The 18,712-nt window shown below is 34.7% G+C and overlaps 1 protein-coding gene and 1 pseudogene across 3 annotated transcripts in view; one reads left to right on the plus strand and one right to left on the minus strand.

Moving 5' to 3' along the window:
• AZI2 (5-azacytidine induced 2) overlaps window positions 1-18,712 on the minus strand; it is a 37,954-nt gene that overhangs the window by 13,173 nt on the left and 6,069 nt on the right. Inside the window, exons 2-7 of one of the 3 annotated variants that reach the window (XM_053221551.1) lie at window positions 16,222-16,270; window positions 10,184-10,257; window positions 8,885-9,105; window positions 7,247-7,372; window positions 6,684-6,783; window positions 5,421-5,569 (exon numbers count right to left, since the gene is read on the minus strand). In XM_053221551.1, the coding sequence (XP_053077526.1) occupies window positions 5,421-5,569; window positions 6,684-6,783; window positions 7,247-7,372; window positions 8,885-9,105; window positions 10,184-10,196 (609 nt within the window). In that variant the 5' untranslated portion in view covers window positions 10,197-10,257; window positions 16,222-16,270. The remainder of the gene's footprint in view (window positions 1-5,420; window positions 5,570-6,683; window positions 6,784-7,246; window positions 7,373-8,884; window positions 9,106-10,183; window positions 10,258-16,221; window positions 16,271-18,712) is intronic. The other 2 variants (XM_027040872.2, XM_015083770.3) reach the window with 2 other exon arrangements.
• On the plus strand, window positions 13,915-15,745 carry LOC113594158 (non-histone chromosomal protein HMG-14-like; annotated as a pseudogene).

Raw genomic sequence — 18,712 nt, forward strand, 5'->3', positions numbered from 1 at the left:
AAAATCTAGCCAAGAGGTGCAAAGCAAGACACATTATAATGACAATGGCAAAAGGCAGTGATAGAGAATTTTAAATGCAGCAAAAGAAAACACATACATGGGAAACCCCATGTGGCTACCAGCTGATTTTTCACCAGAAAGTGTGCAGGCCAGAAGGGAGTAGCATGATACATTAAAAGTGCTGAAAGAAAAAACCCTGCAGCCAAGAATACGCTACAGAGCAAAGATATCATTCAGAATAGAAGAGATAAATGGTTTCCCAAACAAAGGTTAAAGGAATTCATCACCACTAAGCCAACCCTACAAGAAACGTTAAAGGGGACACTTTGGAAAGGAAAGACCATTAGGAGGAATAATAAAAGGAGCACAAAAACAGTAAAATTTATATCTATAAAACTCAGCCAAGGGATTCACAAAATAGAATGATGTAAAGTATGACACCATTTACCTAAAACATGAGGTGGAGAGAAATAAATACTGGATTGAAACCTAAGTGACCACTAACTTAATATAGACTGCTATCTGCATAAAATGTTATGTTACATGCAAACCTAATAGTACCACAAATCTCAAAACCCACTAATAGATATGCAAAATGTAAAGAGAAAGGAATCCAAGTATATGACTACAGAAAGTCAGCAAACCAGGAGAGTGCAAGAGAAGAAAGTAACAGAGTAGAACTATAAAAACAACCGTAAACAAGTAATAAAATGGCAATAAGTACATACCTATCAATAATTACTTTGAATATAAATGGACTGAATGGTACAATCAAAAGACATTAGGTGATGGAATGGATAAAAAAGGAAAAGATCCATCTATATGCTGCCTACAAGAGACTCATTACAGAACTAAAGACAAATGCAGATTGAAAGTAAAGGGATGGAAAAGCATTTGTCATGCAAATGGTGGCAGGGAAAAAAAAAAGCCAGGTTGGCAATACTTTTATGGGATAAAATAGACTTTTAAACAAAGACATGGGGTGCCAGGGTGGCTCAGTCGGTTAAGCATCTCCCAGTTTCAGCTCAGGTCACTATCTCACTGTTTCATGGGTTCGAGCCCGTGTTGGGCTCTGCACTCATGGTGCAGAGCCTGCTTGGAATTTTCTCTCTTTCTCTCTCTCTCCTCCCCTCTCCTGTTCACACTGTCTGGATCTCTCTCAAAATAAACAGACATAAAATTTTTTTTAAAAAAAAGAACAGGGAAAGAACACTATATAATCATAAATGGAACAATTACAGTAAGAATTGTAAATATTTATGCACTCAACATGGAAGCACCTAAATACATATAGCAAATAACAACAAACATAAAGGAAGTAATCAATAGTAATACAATAGTAGGGAACTTTAACATTCCACTTATATCAATGGATAGAACATCCAAACAGCAAATCAGCAAGGAAACAGTGGCTTTGAATGACACGATGGATCAGATGGATCTAGCCGATATATTCAGAACATTCCACCCTAAAACAGCAAAATGCACAATTCCTGTCAAATACACATGGAACATTCTCCAGAATAGATCTCATATCAGGCAACAAAATAAGTGCAACAAATTCATAAAGACTGAAGACACAGCATGCATCTTTTCCAACCACAGTACTAAGAAACTACAAATCAACCACAAGAGAAAATCTGCAAAAACCAAAATACATGGAGGTTAAATAACATGCTACTAAGCAATCAGTGGGTCAACTAAGAAATCAAAGAAGCAGCCAAAAATACATGAAGACAAATGGAAATGAAAATACAACAGCCCAAAATCTTTTGGATTCAGCAAAAGCTATTGTATTAATAAGGAAATTTATAGCAATACAGGTCTACCTGATAATGCAAGAAAAATCTCAAACAACCTAACCTGATACCTGAAAGAGTTGAAAAGGAGAACAAAACCCCAAACCAGTAGATGGAAGGAAATAATAAAGATTAGAGCAGAAACAAATTAATTAGAAACTAAAAACTAAAACCAACAGAGCAGATCAAGAAAACCAGGAGTTGGTACTCCGAAAAGACCAACAAAATTGATAAACCTTCAGCAAGATTCACCAAAAAAAACAAAAAACAAAAAAGACTCAAAATCAGACATAAAACAGGAGAAATAACTGACACCACAGAAATACACAGGATTGTAAGAGATTATGAAAAATAATATGCCAACAAACTAGAAAACCTAGAAAAAATGGGAGAAATTACTAGAAACATACAACCTCCCAAAACTGAAATCAGGAGAAAAAGAAAATTTGAACAGACCAATTACCAGCCATGAAATTGAATAATTAATCAAAAAGTTCCCAACAAACACAAGTCCAGGACCGGATGGCTTCAGAGGCGAATTCTATTATACATTTAAAGAAGAATTAATACCTATTTCTCTCAAACTAATCCAAAAAATAAAAGTAAGAAAGCTTCCAAATTCACTCTATGAGGCCAACATTACCCTGATACCAAAACCAGATAGACATTACACAAAAAAGGGAAGTACAGGCCAATACTGCTGATGAACACAACTGCAAAAATCCTTAACAAAACACTAGCAAAAGGAATCCTACTATACATTAAAAAAATCATTCACCATGACCAACTAGATTTTATTCCTAGGATGCAAGTGTGGTTCAATATTCTCCAATCAACATGATACATCACATGAACATGAGAAGGAATAATCCAATTAAAAACAGGCAAAAGGTATTAACAGACATTTCTCCAAAGACATCCAGATGACCAACAGACATGAAAAGATACTCAACATCACTCATCATCTGGAAATGCAAATCAAAACCATAATAAGGTATCACCTCACACCTGTCAGAATGGCTAAAATAAAAAACAAACAAGTGTCGGCAAGGATGTGGAGAAAAAGGAACCCTCATATGTGCTGGTGGGATGCAAACTGGTGTAGCCACTTTGAAAACACTATGGAGGTTCCTCAAAAAATTAAAAATAGAATTGCCGTATGATTCTGTAATTCCACTATTAGGTATTTACCCAAAGAATATGAAAACACTAATTGGAAGGGATATATGCACCCCTATGTCTATTGCAGCATTATTTACAATAACCAAGATATGGAAGCTGCCCCAGTGTACATCAATATATGGATAGAGGATGTGTGTGTGTGTGTGTGTGTGTGCATGCATAAAATGGACTATCACTCAGTCATAAAAGAGAATCTTGCCTTCTGCAACAACATAGATGGATCTAGAGAGTATGATGCAGAGCGAAATAACCCAGTCAGAGAAAGACAAATATCATATGATTTCACTCACGGTAGAATTTAAAAACCAATAAACAAAGAAAAAAAGAGACAAACCAAAAACAGACTCTTAACCATAGAGAACAAATAGACGATTATCAAAAGGGGTAGGGATGAGTTAAATATGTGAAGAGAATTAGGAGTACACTTATCATGATGAGTACTTAGTAAGGTATAGCATTGCTGAATCACTGTATTGTACACCTAAAACTAATATAGCATTGTATCTTAACTATACTGAAATTAAAAATTTTTAAAACATAAAATTAAAAAACATATATAAATAAACAAGCAACCATAGCAGTCAGGCAGCCATCTAGCTAGCTTTTCAGGGGTTATGGCACCTAAGCTTGTAGGACAGGATGCTTGAGGCCTTTGAAGAAATTACGGTATGTAATCACAGGTTCAAAGGTATGGCAGTGGTTAACTTCAGATGTCAAGTAGGAAAAAAAGCATTTTGCTCAACAGGAACTGACATTAATTTCTGTGGTATTTCCCCTTTCTCAGGCCTGGGGGCTTGAAAGCAAGTTCTCATTGTCCAGTTCAGAGGAATTCATTTGGCCAAGGCCAAGGTGGAATGCTGTATTATTCTTAATGCCTGGCTCATCCTCAAGTGGTGGTCACATTCAATAAAGACTACATTACAGAAGAGACAACTATCAGTTCCATTTAAGGACAGCTGGGATTCAGGGGAAGCATGCTGGCTGGCAGTCAGAGTATGGGAAGTAGTTCCCTTATCAGTTACTGGCATCCCAAGAGGAACCAGGAGTAGGTGACACAGCTCCTCAATGGAGTTAGAATGCTCTGATAGGCAAAATGGTTAAGATGAGAAATAATTATCTAACTGGTTAACTTATTTAAAATACATAAATGTATATAATGGTTGTTTGACTCTAGACTATTAACCTTTACAATTTCTGTAACAATAATTTTTTTAAGATTTTTTTCCCAAATTTTTATTTAAATTGTTAACACACAGTGCAATATTGGTTTCAGAAGCAGAATTTAGTAATTCACCACTTACATACAACACTCAGTGCCCTTCATTAAAAGTGCCCTCCTTAATAACTATAATCCATCTAGCTGACCTGTCACCCTCCATCAACCCTCAACCTGTCCTCTATACTTAAAAGTCTCTTATGGTTTGTTTCCCTCTCTTCCCCACCCCACCGCCACGTTCATCTTTTATTTCTTAAATTCCATACAAGTGAAATCATATGATACTGTATTTGTCTTTCTCTGACTTGGCTTAGCATAATACACTCTATCTCCATTCATGTCATTGCAAATGGCAAGATTTCATTATTTTTGATGGCTGAGTAATATTCCATTGTGTATATATACCACCTCTTCTTTATCATTCATCAGTTGATGGACATTTGGGCTCTTTCCATAGTTTGGCTATTATTTGTAACAACTATTTTGCATATGGTGCATGTGCTCTCACACTCTTATTATTTCTTCTTTTTCTATTCAAGTACTATCTGTCATGACATCTAACCTTGTAATCAAGTTTGTTAGAACCCAATGTAAAGTTCTGGTAAACAGATTAGGTGAGGACCTGAGAGGCAACTTGTGTTTTAGTGGATGACTTGAGGCTAACTGTACTTTAGCAGCTCAGCGGGGCTTTTCGTTTTTGCTTTTTCCCAATTCTTACAACCTCAGCTATTTGCTAAAAATTAAAGTTGTCCCAAAAGTATTAAACTTCTAAAAATTAGTAGACAAGTTTTTCCTTCTTAAAAAAGAATCCTAAAAAGTTGTATCTTGTAGTGTCTACATTAATCAAATTATTAAACAAAACGATAAACTTAAAACTTGAGTTCTCTTTAAGCTTTACAGAAAAAAATGACTTAAGGAAACTGAAGGAAAGGAGTTTAAAAGAATAGCTTTAATAAATTAATAAACTAAGGTTTTTTTAAGTAAGCTTTTTAAAACAAAATTATAAATTCTGGGATTATGCTAGAAGTATACAGTATATCAAATTTTACACAAAATGGCTAAAATGGAAGATAAAGGTGAATTTTTCAGAGACTTTAACTCTCTAAGTAGCAACAATATAAGTTAACTCTACAATTTAATCCTTAGTTACAAATCCTACAAATAGTACTGAATAGTACACAGTACTGAATACTGAACTTCTCAATTTAATAATTCTGTAGTACCATTTGTTTGGCTTTCTGTAGCTGTATTTTGAGATCACTACATTCTTTCCTCATCAGTTCCAGCTCTTGTTCCAAACCATGGATCTTCAGGTCACAGCTCAACTTTTCCACCTCCCAGTTTGATGAAGGTGGATTTAAATTCCTTATCACTAAAAAAAGGACAGACGTTAAAATTGTTATTTCTGCCTTCGACATTTGTTGCAATTCCATAGTAAAATGTACATAATACAAAAACTAATATAAAACATGCACACGTAAGTTTTTAAAAAACAATAATTACGTTCAAAGATCTATGCTAATGAGAATATAAAACCTGCCAATCTTGTTTTAAAATGTATTAATCATCCCTGTACCTGATTTTCTATTTACATTAAAGTACAAGTTTGTAAGTCTGGAACTTTAAAATATACGACACTAATCAAATTGTAGACAAGTCAATAATCTACCTATGTAAGTCAAGGTTAAGACAGTGATAAAAGTAAATGAAGTGAGGAAACTGAAGCTCACATAGCTAATCACTCCATCTAGTCCCCCTAGAGAGTCTGACCATAAGGCCTAGAACATGATGTCAAAATGATTTACTGATGAACATTCCACTGCAGAAACTCAATACAACTGTATACTGACTTACTCTTGACTAAATGCTTTAGACTCCCTACCTAGAAAAATCCCCAACCAGCTATTATAAGAGAGCTCATCTCAATCTCCTATCAAAAGGTCTCCCTCAGAGGCCTACTCTTCAGTTTGGTTCATCAGAATGTTTATGGGAAGAGGCCAATACCCATATTGTTCCATAACTAATTTTTCACTCCAGCATTACATCTGCACATTTTAACAGCCTTCAGAAATTAAAAAAAAAAAAAAAAAAAAAAAAAAAAAAAAAAAAAGGAATTGTAACTACTCCATGACAGGCGTCTAATAGCAGGCAAAAGTTCATTAGAAAGGAAAAGCCAGGACATACCAGCAGGCAAGACGTTTTGACAGGGATGGGGTTCTACTCCTTTCTTCATCTACTTCATCACAAACTAGCCCTGAATAAAAACCATCAAATTTTCTCTAGGAAAAGTGCAATTTATATCTAAGGAAAAGTTAAAAGGGGTTGATATTTTGTGAAAGCAGATCAGAGAAATTAACGTAAGCCTAAAATTATAAAATAAGTTAAGGCCTTAGCATACAGATAAAGAAAACTGGTAATGGATATAACACATAAATGGAAAACTGTACTGATTCCATTATAACATTTGTAACAAATAAGTGGCATACCCTGCTGAGTTTCCACCTCTGTCCTTAGCTGGAGAAGTTCTACTTCTTTAGATTGTAGCTGTTCATTCAATACTTTCAAAGATTCAGAGTTGTCTTTATTCTAGTTAAGTAGGGAAAATGCCAAATTACATTTGGTATAATCTGTAGCTTGATATATATTAATTTTCAGGTAGATGAAAAAAACCGATTCAGGCCTTTTAAAAAGTGAGGTGGGAAAATGAACCCAGTTTTTCGCTAATCTCTCTGTCTTTCAAACAGGATATTATTCACTGGCTTGTTTTCTTTTTTCTTTTCATTTTTAAAACATTGACAAATCCTACTATGTCATGATTTTTAAAAATAAGTTAGTGGCGTTAGACATATTTAAGTCCTAAACATCATTACATACAAAGTATTTATTCTGCACAGAAATAAGTTACAAATATTACTATTAAAAATTGCTATTTTTGCCCTGAGCATATTTTCAATTTTTAATTTAATAAATATAAATATTTATTTCTAATTTTAAGCTTCCTGAAGAAACTCATTCCCAATATATAGATATTCTTTTTAAACCAACTTACCATTTTATCCAATTTGCTTTTCAAATTATCTCTATCAATGCAAACCTCTCGATATGCATGATAGGCCTTATTTACTTGTTCACGTCCCACAGAACTTGTTTCTTCATCTAATCGAGCTCCTATAAGCTAAGAGAATGAAATTAGAAGAGAAAGCTTAAGAAGGAATTCTATACACACACACACACACACACACACACACACACACACACACACAAAGAAGCCAGTCTTCTGATGACTCTACACCTTACTTTTTTTGTAATGCAGGGATAAAGCCTGGACTATAATTAAATAAAACATTTCACTTCCAACAATTAAGCTTTATTGATTAAGAAAGAAAAAAAATACAGGTAAGTATTTTTAAAGTGCTCTACTTTATGCTTTTAATCAGTGTTTTCTGCCTTATAGCATATATTAATTCATCATACTAAAATACTACATCATTCTTTTATAGTACAAAGATGTTTTCCAAGCCAGTAGTATTTCATTTCCATCATCAGAAAAAGTGAGAAATGAAGGTATACTTGGCTTTTTAGAGAATAAACGTGTTAGTTCATTTAGTAGTAGATTATTCCAGAATAGAAATTAATAGGATTATTGGTCACAAAGTACAGAACTATCTCCAATGTTAACTATACCAAATCACATTTTTCTACTTAATTTAAAAATAAACATAACTATGAACTCCAAAATGTTATCTTTTCTCACTCTATCCCAGTATATCACAAATTTATTTGATTATCATTAAAGAAAATGCATAGGAATTCAAAGAAATCATGATTTTTACAACTGACTTCCTTTCTCGTACTTCCCCTAGATGAATCAAACTCTACCAAGCCCCGTCCTACAGTTTTTGTAACAAGATAATTCATTTCCCTGGCAGCTAAGAATCCATTTCCTTTCCCTTTGGCGAAGCTGCTGTTCATAAAATACAAATAAAATTATCTAACCCAAAGAAACATAAAACTAAGTTAAAACTTTAAAACTCAAAAACAAAAATATAAGTGTTCCACTTATATGGAACTTATAGTGGAACTTTGAAGAGTTCCACTATCCAAAGCCAAGTAGATGTGATGATTTATAATGGGATCAGCTATAAAGCTTAAATATTCTATAACATTTAGGAGTGTCAGGTTTCTGCATGAAAAAGGTAAACAGATGACATTAATTTATCAGTTGAAAGCATTATTCTGTGTGTTGAAAAACAAAAGAGAATGTTCAGGTAAAGAAGATGTATGTCAATTCTGGTGAAGACATTTTTAAACATATTAGAATAATGTTACAGGAGCTTCCTCCTTTGACACTTAATTTCCTTTGCTGGCATATAATTTTTTGCACACATATTAACATGCTGAATAAAACACAGTTTATGAAGGTACGGCAATCTGAAAAAAGAAAAATCTATTCCAAGTTGTTATTGGAAGTTGTTATTGCTATTCCAAGTTGAATATTCTACAAATATTCATCATGTACATTATATGTAAAGTATGATAAGTGCAGTATGCCCAGGGTTTTAAGATTAGAAGTGAGTTATTCTTGGAAATTTAGTAAACCATGGAAGACAGGATAGAAAACTATTTAAAACATCAAGTATTTTAAATTATTCTTTAAGTCATAAAATATAATAAAGATAATAATTACCTTTTCTTCCAAAAATCTTATTCTTTTCTTTAAGAAAGAGTTCTCTTTCTCTGAATCCTTAAGTCGTTTTTTGATGTCTTCATATGCAGTGACAAGGGCAAAATGTGAAGCAACAGACTCATCTCCTGAATACACTGAGATTGGAGTCACCGTATCTCTCCTATGTGCTTTTTCATGATTCAGAATGCAGATATCATCTTCTACCAGTGCATCCATGACAGCTTTTTAAAAGAATATAAAATACAAATGTCCCATTGAATAAATGAGCAAGAGAGATGTATTTAGAATGAGCACACTGGGGCAATGTTTAAAAACTCTTTTCTTTTAGAGGCAGCATAAAATACTGGTAAAGGGCATGGACTCTGAAACCAGATTCTAGGAGCTGCATCCAAGTACTACTACTTAGAGCCAGTGTGGCTTTGGGCAAGACGCTTAATCTCTCTGCCTCAGTTTCCTTATTTATAAAGTATAAAAAATCGTAGCGACTATTTCACAGAATTCATAAGAATATTAAGTGAGTTGATATCTATAAAGCATTTGAAACCAACCGAAGCTATTAAGTTTTAGAAAAAGTTGTGAAACCATTTTTATGGAAAGGATAAACATTTTTAAATACTTAATACCCATTATTTTGTTCTTATCAGCACTTCCACTTACATACATAAATAGCAAGTTTTATAGCTTCCCAAACTATAAATTATCAAAAACTCCAAGTACAATTCATTACAAGACTATTACAGAAGTTTTAAGGCATGCTCCACTATATTCTTCCCATACCAGTAGTTGTTTGTTGTGCAACTGCAATAGTACCCATTAAAAAAACTTTTTAAAATGTTTTTTTTTTTATTTTTGAGAGAGAGAGCATGTGAAGGAGAGGCAGAGAGACAGGGAGACACAGAATCTGAACCAGGCTCCAGGCTCTGAGCTGTCAGCAGAGAGCCCAACCCGGGGCCCGAACACATGAACTGCGAGATCATAACCTGAGCCAAAGTTAGATGCTTAACTGACTGAGCCCCCCAGGGGCCCCGGAATTAACATTTCAGTACTTACCATGTCCCAGTACCTTGTACTACATTCTCTTAATACTATCTCATTTAAACCCATCCAAACAATTCTATGAGGTAGGTATCATCTACATTTTATAGGATCAAAAAGGTTAAGTACTCAGTCCAAGTAAAAGCTAGTAGATGTTAGTTAGCTCTGTGAGGGTGCAAGTTATGTTTGTTTTGTTCATCATTGTGTCCCCAACTCTAACACCTAAGAGAAGCAGCCAGTTACTCCATTAGTTAGGGAACTTACTTGCTCTGTACATCTACTTTTGCTGTTAGGTTCATCATTACTTCCCCATCTGAGAGTTATGTTCCTGAAAAACACTGTGGAAGGAGAAATTGTGGCTGAAACCTTTAAGACCTCATGGGAAAAACAGGGTAGGAGGGGCTGCATATCATAAGAGAACCTAAAAAATCCTTTTAAACATTTTTAAGTTTGAAATAAAACACCAAATACAGCATTCTAAATAAAGACTATAATGGAATTTCATGTATCTTACATAATTAAGGACTACTGAAAAAATTTTATTTACTATTCCTTGCTTGGAATAATATTTTATTGCTTACTGTGTCAGTCACTGTTCCAAGAATATTATAGGTGAGGAATTGAAGTAGAAGGAATTTAAGTAATTTTCCCAAGGAACATAGTAAATAATGAATTGAGATGTAAACATAGGTGATTAAACCACAGAATCCATGTTTTACTATGCCTGCTTTTCTCCAAAACTTCTAGCCTCCCTCCCTGTATCAATCAATGCCTATGAAGTCCATTTTGCTGTATTTCAGACAACATGAGTATTAAGGAAAAGTGTGTGTTTTTCTGGTTCTGGTCTTCTATCACTGTATTTCTGCTTTACTGGTTTTACAATGAAAAGCTTCCAATTGTTCTCAACTAATGTTAGAGTTTGGTATGCCTAGCAATTTTTTTATATCTAGGATTATAGGAGAGGTAGGCAAAAATGAATGTGTGTACTACAATCTGAGTAGGTGAAAGCTATCAGACAATTTTCACCAATACCAACTTAAAAATTTCTAAGCAGGGCCCCTGGGTGGCTCAGCCAGTTAAGCATCCGACTTCAGCTCAGGTCATGATCTCACAGTTCATGAGTTCAAGCCCCACGTCGGGCTCTGTGCTGACACCCATAAGCCTCAAGTCTGCTTTGGATTCTGTGTCTTCCTTTCTCTCTGCCCCTCCCCCTGATCACGCTCTGTCTCTCTTCCTCTCAAAAATAATAAACATTAAAAATATTTAAAATTTTTTTCTAACCATATAGGACAACTCCTACTCTTAAGTTAGAATCTTTCCCAGCCTGTCAATAGAGTCCAAAAATAAGAAAGGACTATGCTACCTACATATCCCAAAAAGGTGGCAGGTCCTTAGAACCATACTTAATTTCTGCTGCTTCTGGTGGAAGATATACTTTCTTCTCGTAATGAAGAAAAAGTTTTCTTCCTTTAATGGGGTTTACTTTTTCCTCTCTGAATTCAACCCTTTTCCAAAATAACAGCAAACATCATACCAGTCATGCTGCTGATAGCTGAAATGTTGGTATTTCCTCTCCAAAAGGAAAGTATGGGTTATTCCCACATTGCAAACTGCAAGTATGCATATGTATATCCACATGAGATTCTTTCTCCTACATGTTATATCTGAAAAGCTTGCTAAGCAGAACAAGAATAGTTCGCTAGTTAAGTGGCAGCAGGCAGTATAGTTTAAGGAGAGATAAAATTGTGCCCATCTTAGACATAATTTCTCATATCTTAATATCCAAATGAGGAGTTATTCAACTGGGATAATTTTTTCTCCAAAGAAAGTTGAAAAACAAGAAGTAAGCATAAACTGCTCTACACAATCAACACAGATGTCCTACAGACTGTGAACTTTAAGGATCAGAGCATATATGCTTTTACTTTACACAAAGTTCTAGCTAGCTCAGCTGTGTGATTTCCTATTCATTTTTATCACGAAACAATCATTTATTCAGCAAGGAAAACCCAGTGTGGAAAACAGCTGTGCAGTAAAATAATTACCACACCATAAAGATAAGTAATATATTTGAAACAAGAGAGAATGCTATGGAAATTGAGGGTTGGGAAGGAAGAGTGGTTTTGAAAGAAGTATCACACACACAAAAAATGACTCTTAGTCCCATACTCTTAAGTGAAGAGGATGGTAATTTTCATTGTACTTAAAACTTCTAGGAAGGAGAAACAAGTTCAAAGACCTGAAAGTGTGGGGAGAAGGTATGAAAAGATAAACAGCAAAATGTGAAATAAAAAAACCTAACAGAAACAAACTCTCTTTATAACAGAGACTACAGAATTTGGTCTTATTCTATGGAATTCAAGAATGGATAGGATTCAAGAATGTGAAGAATACTTACACAATATTTATAAAATGTATCTGTAACCAAATGAACTACTCAGTATTGTGCTAAGTATTTTAAAAACATTATCCCATTTAATTCTCATGACTACACTCTGAGGTAGAAAATCTTACTGTATTCAATTCACGGATGAGAAAACTGGGGCCTGGGAAGGTTACAAAGCTTAACCAAGATCAGATGACATACAGTACAAGCACTTGGATTTCAGAGCCTGAACTATCAGTATTTTCCACCCAACGAATTTTCCACATACTCAGATTTGTTAAGAACTACAAAACTAGGAATCTTATGGAACGACTTTTAAGTATCTTAGATGGAAGGAGATACAATGATATAACAATGTCACATGTATAATATGGTAAGTGGTCCTTTTTAGGACAAAATCAGTAATGCGATTGGCTTATTTTATATATTTAAATCTTATTTCCCATTTTGGTTTTAAATCACCAAAAAGGTGCATTTGGTGTCCTCTCCAAATATGAGAAAGTATTATTTGCATTTATATGCTTCTTGCAGGTTTCATACTATTATTCCAAATATTTACTTATTGTACTATAAACATGACTTGGAAAGCACTGGAAAGCGGCATGAAAATTGCTTATCTAATTGTCCTAAAAATTATATGAGAAATAGCCATAGATTAAAACACACCCAAGGGGTGCCTGGCCAGTTCAGTTGGTAGAGAGCATGCAACTCTTGACCTTGGGGTTGTAAGCTTGAGCCCCATGTTGAGTGTTGAGATTACTTAAAAACTGGGGTTAAGCATCTGACTCTTGATTTCAGCTCAGGTCATGATCTCACGGTTCATGGGATCCAGCCCTGCATGGGGCTCTGTGCTGACAGCATGTACCCGGGTTGGGATTCTCTCTCCTCTTTCTCTTTCTAAATAAATAAGTAAACTTAAAAAAAAAGAATACAACAACTGAAATAAAAAATACACTAGAGGGAATCAACAGATTAGAAGATGCAAAAGAATGAATCAGCAAACTGGAAGACAAGATAATAGAAAGGACCTAAACTGAATAGCAATAAAAAAGGAGGACGAGGAGGAGGAAGAAGAAAAGGAAGAGGAAGAATTTTACAAAATGAGGGTAGGCTAAGGGATCTCTTGGACAATATCAAGCAAACATACATTCACATTTCAGAGGTCCCAGAAAGAAAGGAGAGAAAGGGGCAGGAAACTTATTTGACAAAAATAATAGCTGAAAACTTCCCTAACCTGGGGAAGGAAACAGACATCCAGGTACAGAAAGCAACCAGAGTCCCAAACAAGATGGACCAAAGGAGGTCCACAACATGACATACATTAAAATATCATCAAAGATCAAAGATAAAGAATTTTAAAAGCAGCAACTTTGCAGGCCAGAAGGGACTGGCATGATATATACAAAGTGCTGAAACGTAAATAACCTACATCCAGGAATATTCTACCCAACAACATTATCATTCAGAATTGAAGGAGAGATAATAGTTTTCCAGACAAGCAAAAGTTAAAGGAGTTCACCACCACTAAACTGGTATTATAATAAACGTTGAAGGGACTTTAAGTGGAAAACAAATGACCATAATTAGAAAAGGAAAAAATTTCAAGAGTAAAAATAGAAGCAAACATACAGTAAAGTTAGTACAGCAATCATTTATAAAGCTAGTATGAACGTTAAAAAACACAAGTAGTAAAATCTATTATGTCCTAAAAAAATTACTTAAGAGTAGTAACAAAATAAAAAAGATGTAAAATATGGCAACGTATACATAAAATGTGGGAGTAAAAATGAGGTTCTCTCAAAATGTGTTTGAACTTAAGTGACCATCAACTTACTACAGACTGTTACACTTAGGATGTCAAATATGAAACTCATGGTAGCCACAAACCAAAAACCTTTAAAGATACACAAAAAAAGAGAAAGAAAGCCAAGCATAACACTAAAGAAAGTTCTCAATCACAGGGAAAGAGATCAAGAAAGGAACTGAGAAAAACTACAAAATAACCAGAAGACAATTAACAAAAAATGGCCCTAAGCACATACCTAGCAACAAATTTTTTTTTTTAATGTTTATTTGGAGAGAGAGACAGAGACAGCGAACAAAAGAGCGCATGCATGCACAAGAGGGGCAGAGAGAAAGAGGGGGAGAGAGAAAATCTCAAGCAGGCTCCATGCTCCGGGCAGGGCCCAACGAGGGGTTCAAGATCATGACCTGAGCAGAAATCAAGAGTCAGAAGAAGCGCAACTAACTGAGCCACCCAGGTACCCCTATCAAGGATTACTTTAAACGTGAGTGGTCTAAATGTTCCAATCTAACGACACAGGGTGAAGAACAGATTAAAAAAACAAGACCTACCTATATGCTGCCTATAAGAGACTCACTTCAGATTGAAGTGAAGGACTGAAAAACGATATTCCATGCAAACTAAAGCAAAAAAATCTGGGGTATGTCGGAGCAGCTTGGGTGTGGGAGGAGTGGCTGCAACCAGGCAGCCCGACTTTGTAAAGGCTCTCAGCACTCTGTCACCTGCAGGCACCCAGCATGCACCTACCCTACTGCCACAATGCCCAAGAGGAAGGTCAGCTCCACTGAGGGGGTGGCAAAGGAGTAGCCCAAGAGGAAACTGGCGAGGCTGTCAGCCAAACCTGCACCCTCAAAAGTGGAAAAGAAGCCAAAAAAGGAGGAAGAAAAGGATAAATCTTCAGACAAAAAAAAAGTAAAGGGGAAAAGGAAAGCAAAGGGAAAACAGGCTAAAGTGGCTAACCAAGAAACAAAAGGAAACTTACCTACAGAAAATGGAAAAACTGAAAATGAGGGGAGTCTAGCCTCTGAGGAAGCAGGAGAGAAAGAAGCCAAGTCTGATTAATATCATATACCATGTCTTATTAGTAGTGGTCCCTGTCTCCCTACGTATGCAATCCAGAGGAATATTTTTATTAACTATTTTGTGAACCCAAGTTCTTTAGTAGCTCCACAAACATTTTTAGGAAGGAGGGAATCCCACCTCATACCATTATTTAAGTGTAAATGCTTTTTTAAAAAGGTGAAATCATTTGCTAGTTGTTAATTTTTATTTTTTGGTACAACCAGAAAATAGTGGGATATTGAATATGGGATGCTTTGATTATCTTGGGTGTCAGTTTAACATTCCATAGATGGGGTAGTTTTTATATCCTATAATGCCAAGCATACTAAATGGCAATTTGGAGTCAGTCATGAGTTTACTAGGTCTTGAACATCTTAAATTACTTCTATTCCAATGTTGTTTTTGACAGAATTGATTCCTAAAGAAGACCACTCCTTGATCTTGCCTCTCCCTGTCAGAATTTTGTGCCCTCTGTAACATCTTGGATTTGGTCCAGTTTTCCTAGTAACTTTGCTAATGTGCTGTGCCAGACTGAAAATTTGAGTATGTAATGTATATAATATTAAATTGTGAAATAATGGGACTTAACAATGTAACAGCATATCAACATTTGAATATATTGCTGTTAAGAAAAATTTGCCTCCAAATTTTAAGCTGAAAGGTCACTGAAATAACCTTTAGAAAAAGAAATCACAACTACATGATTTTTCAAATTGTTCGGTACATATGTCTAGAAGTGTATACAAATTGAAATGTCTGTTCTGATCCCCAGAACAATAAAAACTCAATTACGGAAAAAAAAAAAAAAAACCTGGGAGCACCAATACTTATCAGATGAAACAGACTTTAACACAGACTGTAATAAGAGACAAAGAAGAGCATTATGTGACTATAAAGGGATCAACCCAACAAGAGAATATAACAATTATAAATATCTATGCATCTGACATTGCAGCACCTAAATAAATAAAGCAAACATTAGTTAGCAGACAAGAAGGGAGAAACTGACAGTAATACAATAATAGTCAGAAACTTTAACACCCTACTTACATCAATGGATAGGTCATCCAGGCAGAGAATCAATAAGGAAATGGTGTTTCTGAAAGACACATTAGACCAGATGGACTTAACACAGACATATATAGAACATTCCACCCAAAACAACAGAATACACATTCTTTTCAAGTGCACGTAGAACATTCTCCAGAATAGATCACATGTTAGGCCACAAAACAAGTCTCGATAAATTTAAGATTATAATCATACCAAGTATCTTTTCTGACCACAATATGAAACTAAAAATCAATCCCAAGAGAAAAACTGGAAAAACACAAATATGTGAAGGCTCAACATGGCAGTAAACAACCAATGGGTCAATGAAGACATCAAAGAGAAACTTAAAAAAAAATACACTGAGAAAATGAAAATGAACACACAATGGTCCAAAATCTTTGGGACACAGCAAAAGTAGTTTTAAGAGGGAAATTTAATGCAATACAGGCCTATATCAAGAAAAAAACTTTAATTAAAAAAAATTTTTTTTAATGTTTATTTTTGACAGAGAGAAAGCACAAGCAGGGGAAGGTAGAGAGTGAGGGAGACACAGAATCAGAAGCAGGCTTCAGGCTCTGAGCTGTCAGCACAGAGCTGGACACAGGGCTTGAACTCACAGACTGCAAGATGATGACCTGAACTCAAGTCGGAGGCTTAACCAACTGAGCCACCCAGGAGCCCCAAGAAAAATTTCAAATAAACAATCTAACAATAACCTACAGGAACCAGAAGAAGAACAATGTCCACAGTTACTAGAAGGCAGAAAGTAATAAAGATCAGAGCAGAAATAAACGAAATAGACCAAAATAAACGAAATAGAGACCAAATAACAATAGAAAAGATTAATGAAATAAAGAACTGGTTGTCTGAAGGGACAAACAAAATTGATACACCTCTGGCCAGACTCATAAAGAGAAAAAAAGGAGAGAGGCCCCCAAAAAAGTCAGAAATGAAAGAGGAGAAATAACAACTGATATCACTCAAAGACAAAAAAGATTTTAAGAGACTACTATGAAAAACTATCTATCAACAAACTGGACAAACAACTGAAAAGAAATGGATAAACTCCTGGAAACACAATCTTCCAACACTGAGTCAGGAAAAATAGAAAATCTGAACAAGCAATTACTAGTAATAAAATTGAATCATTAACTTAAAACACTCTGAACAAACAAAATCCTGGACCAGATGGATTCACCAGGTGAATTCTACCAAAGATTTAAAGAATTAATATTTATTCTCAAACCGTTCCAAAAACAGAAGAGGAAGGAAAACTTCCAAATTCATTCTATGAAGCCAGCAGTATCCTGATACTAAAACCAAAGACACTACAAAAAAAAAAAAAAAAAAAAAGAAAAGAAAAGAAAACTACAGGTCAACATCCCTGATGAAGTCAAACAAATACTAGCAAAAATCCTCAAACAAAATTTTACCAAACTGCATTCAAAAATATATGAAAAGGATCATTCACCACAATCATATGGGATTTCTTCTGGGTATGAAGGATGGTTCAATATCCACAAATCAACTTAATGTGACATACCACATTAGCAAAATGAAGGATAAAAGTAAGATGATCATCTCAATAGATCCAGAAAAAGCACTGGACAAAATTCAACAGCTGTTCATAATAAAAACTCTCTCAACAAAGTGGGTTTAGAGAGAACATACCTCAGGATAATTAAGGTCATATATGAAAACCCCACAGCTAACATCATAATAGTGAAAACCTGAGAGCTTTTCTTCCAAGATCAGGAACAAGACAAGAGTGTCTGTTCTCACCACTTTTAATCAACATAGTACTGGAAGGTCCTAGCCTAGGAAGTTCTAGTAAACAAACAAGAAAAAGAAATAAAGGGCATCCAAACTGGTAAGAAGTAAAACTGTCATTATTTACAGATGACATGGCACTAGACATAAAAAAAAAAACAAAACCTGAAGACTCCACCAAAAATTAGAATAAACAAGTTGAGTAAAGTTGTAGTTTACAAAATTAATATACAGAAATCTGTTGTTTTTATACACTAATAAAAAAGTAGCAGAAAGAGAAATTAAAACAGTTCCATTTACAATTGAACCAAAAAGAACAAAATACCTAACAATAAACTTAACCAAGGAAGTGAAAGATCTGTACAGTGAAAACTATAAAACAATGAAAGAAATTGAAGACAACACAAATGAAACATATCCCATACTTTTGGGTTAGAAGAGTGTTGTTAAAATGTACATCCTATACACAAAGCAATCTACAGATTTAATACAATCCCAGTCAAAATACCAACAGCATTTTTCACAGAACTAGAACAAATGATACTAAAATTTGTATGGAATCATAAAAGACCCTGAATATCCAAAGCAGTCTTGAGAAAGAAGAACAAAGCTGGACATACTACAATTCCAGATTTCAAGATATACTACAAAGCTACAGTAATCAAAATAGTATGGTAGTGGCACATAAACAGACACAGAATAGAGAGCTCAGAAATAA

The sequence above is a fragment of the Acinonyx jubatus genome, chromosome C2 (genome assembly GCF_027475565.1).
Source record: "Acinonyx jubatus isolate Ajub_Pintada_27869175 chromosome C2, VMU_Ajub_asm_v1.0, whole genome shotgun sequence".
Classification (NCBI taxonomy): domain Eukaryota; kingdom Metazoa; phylum Chordata; class Mammalia; order Carnivora; family Felidae; genus Acinonyx; species Acinonyx jubatus.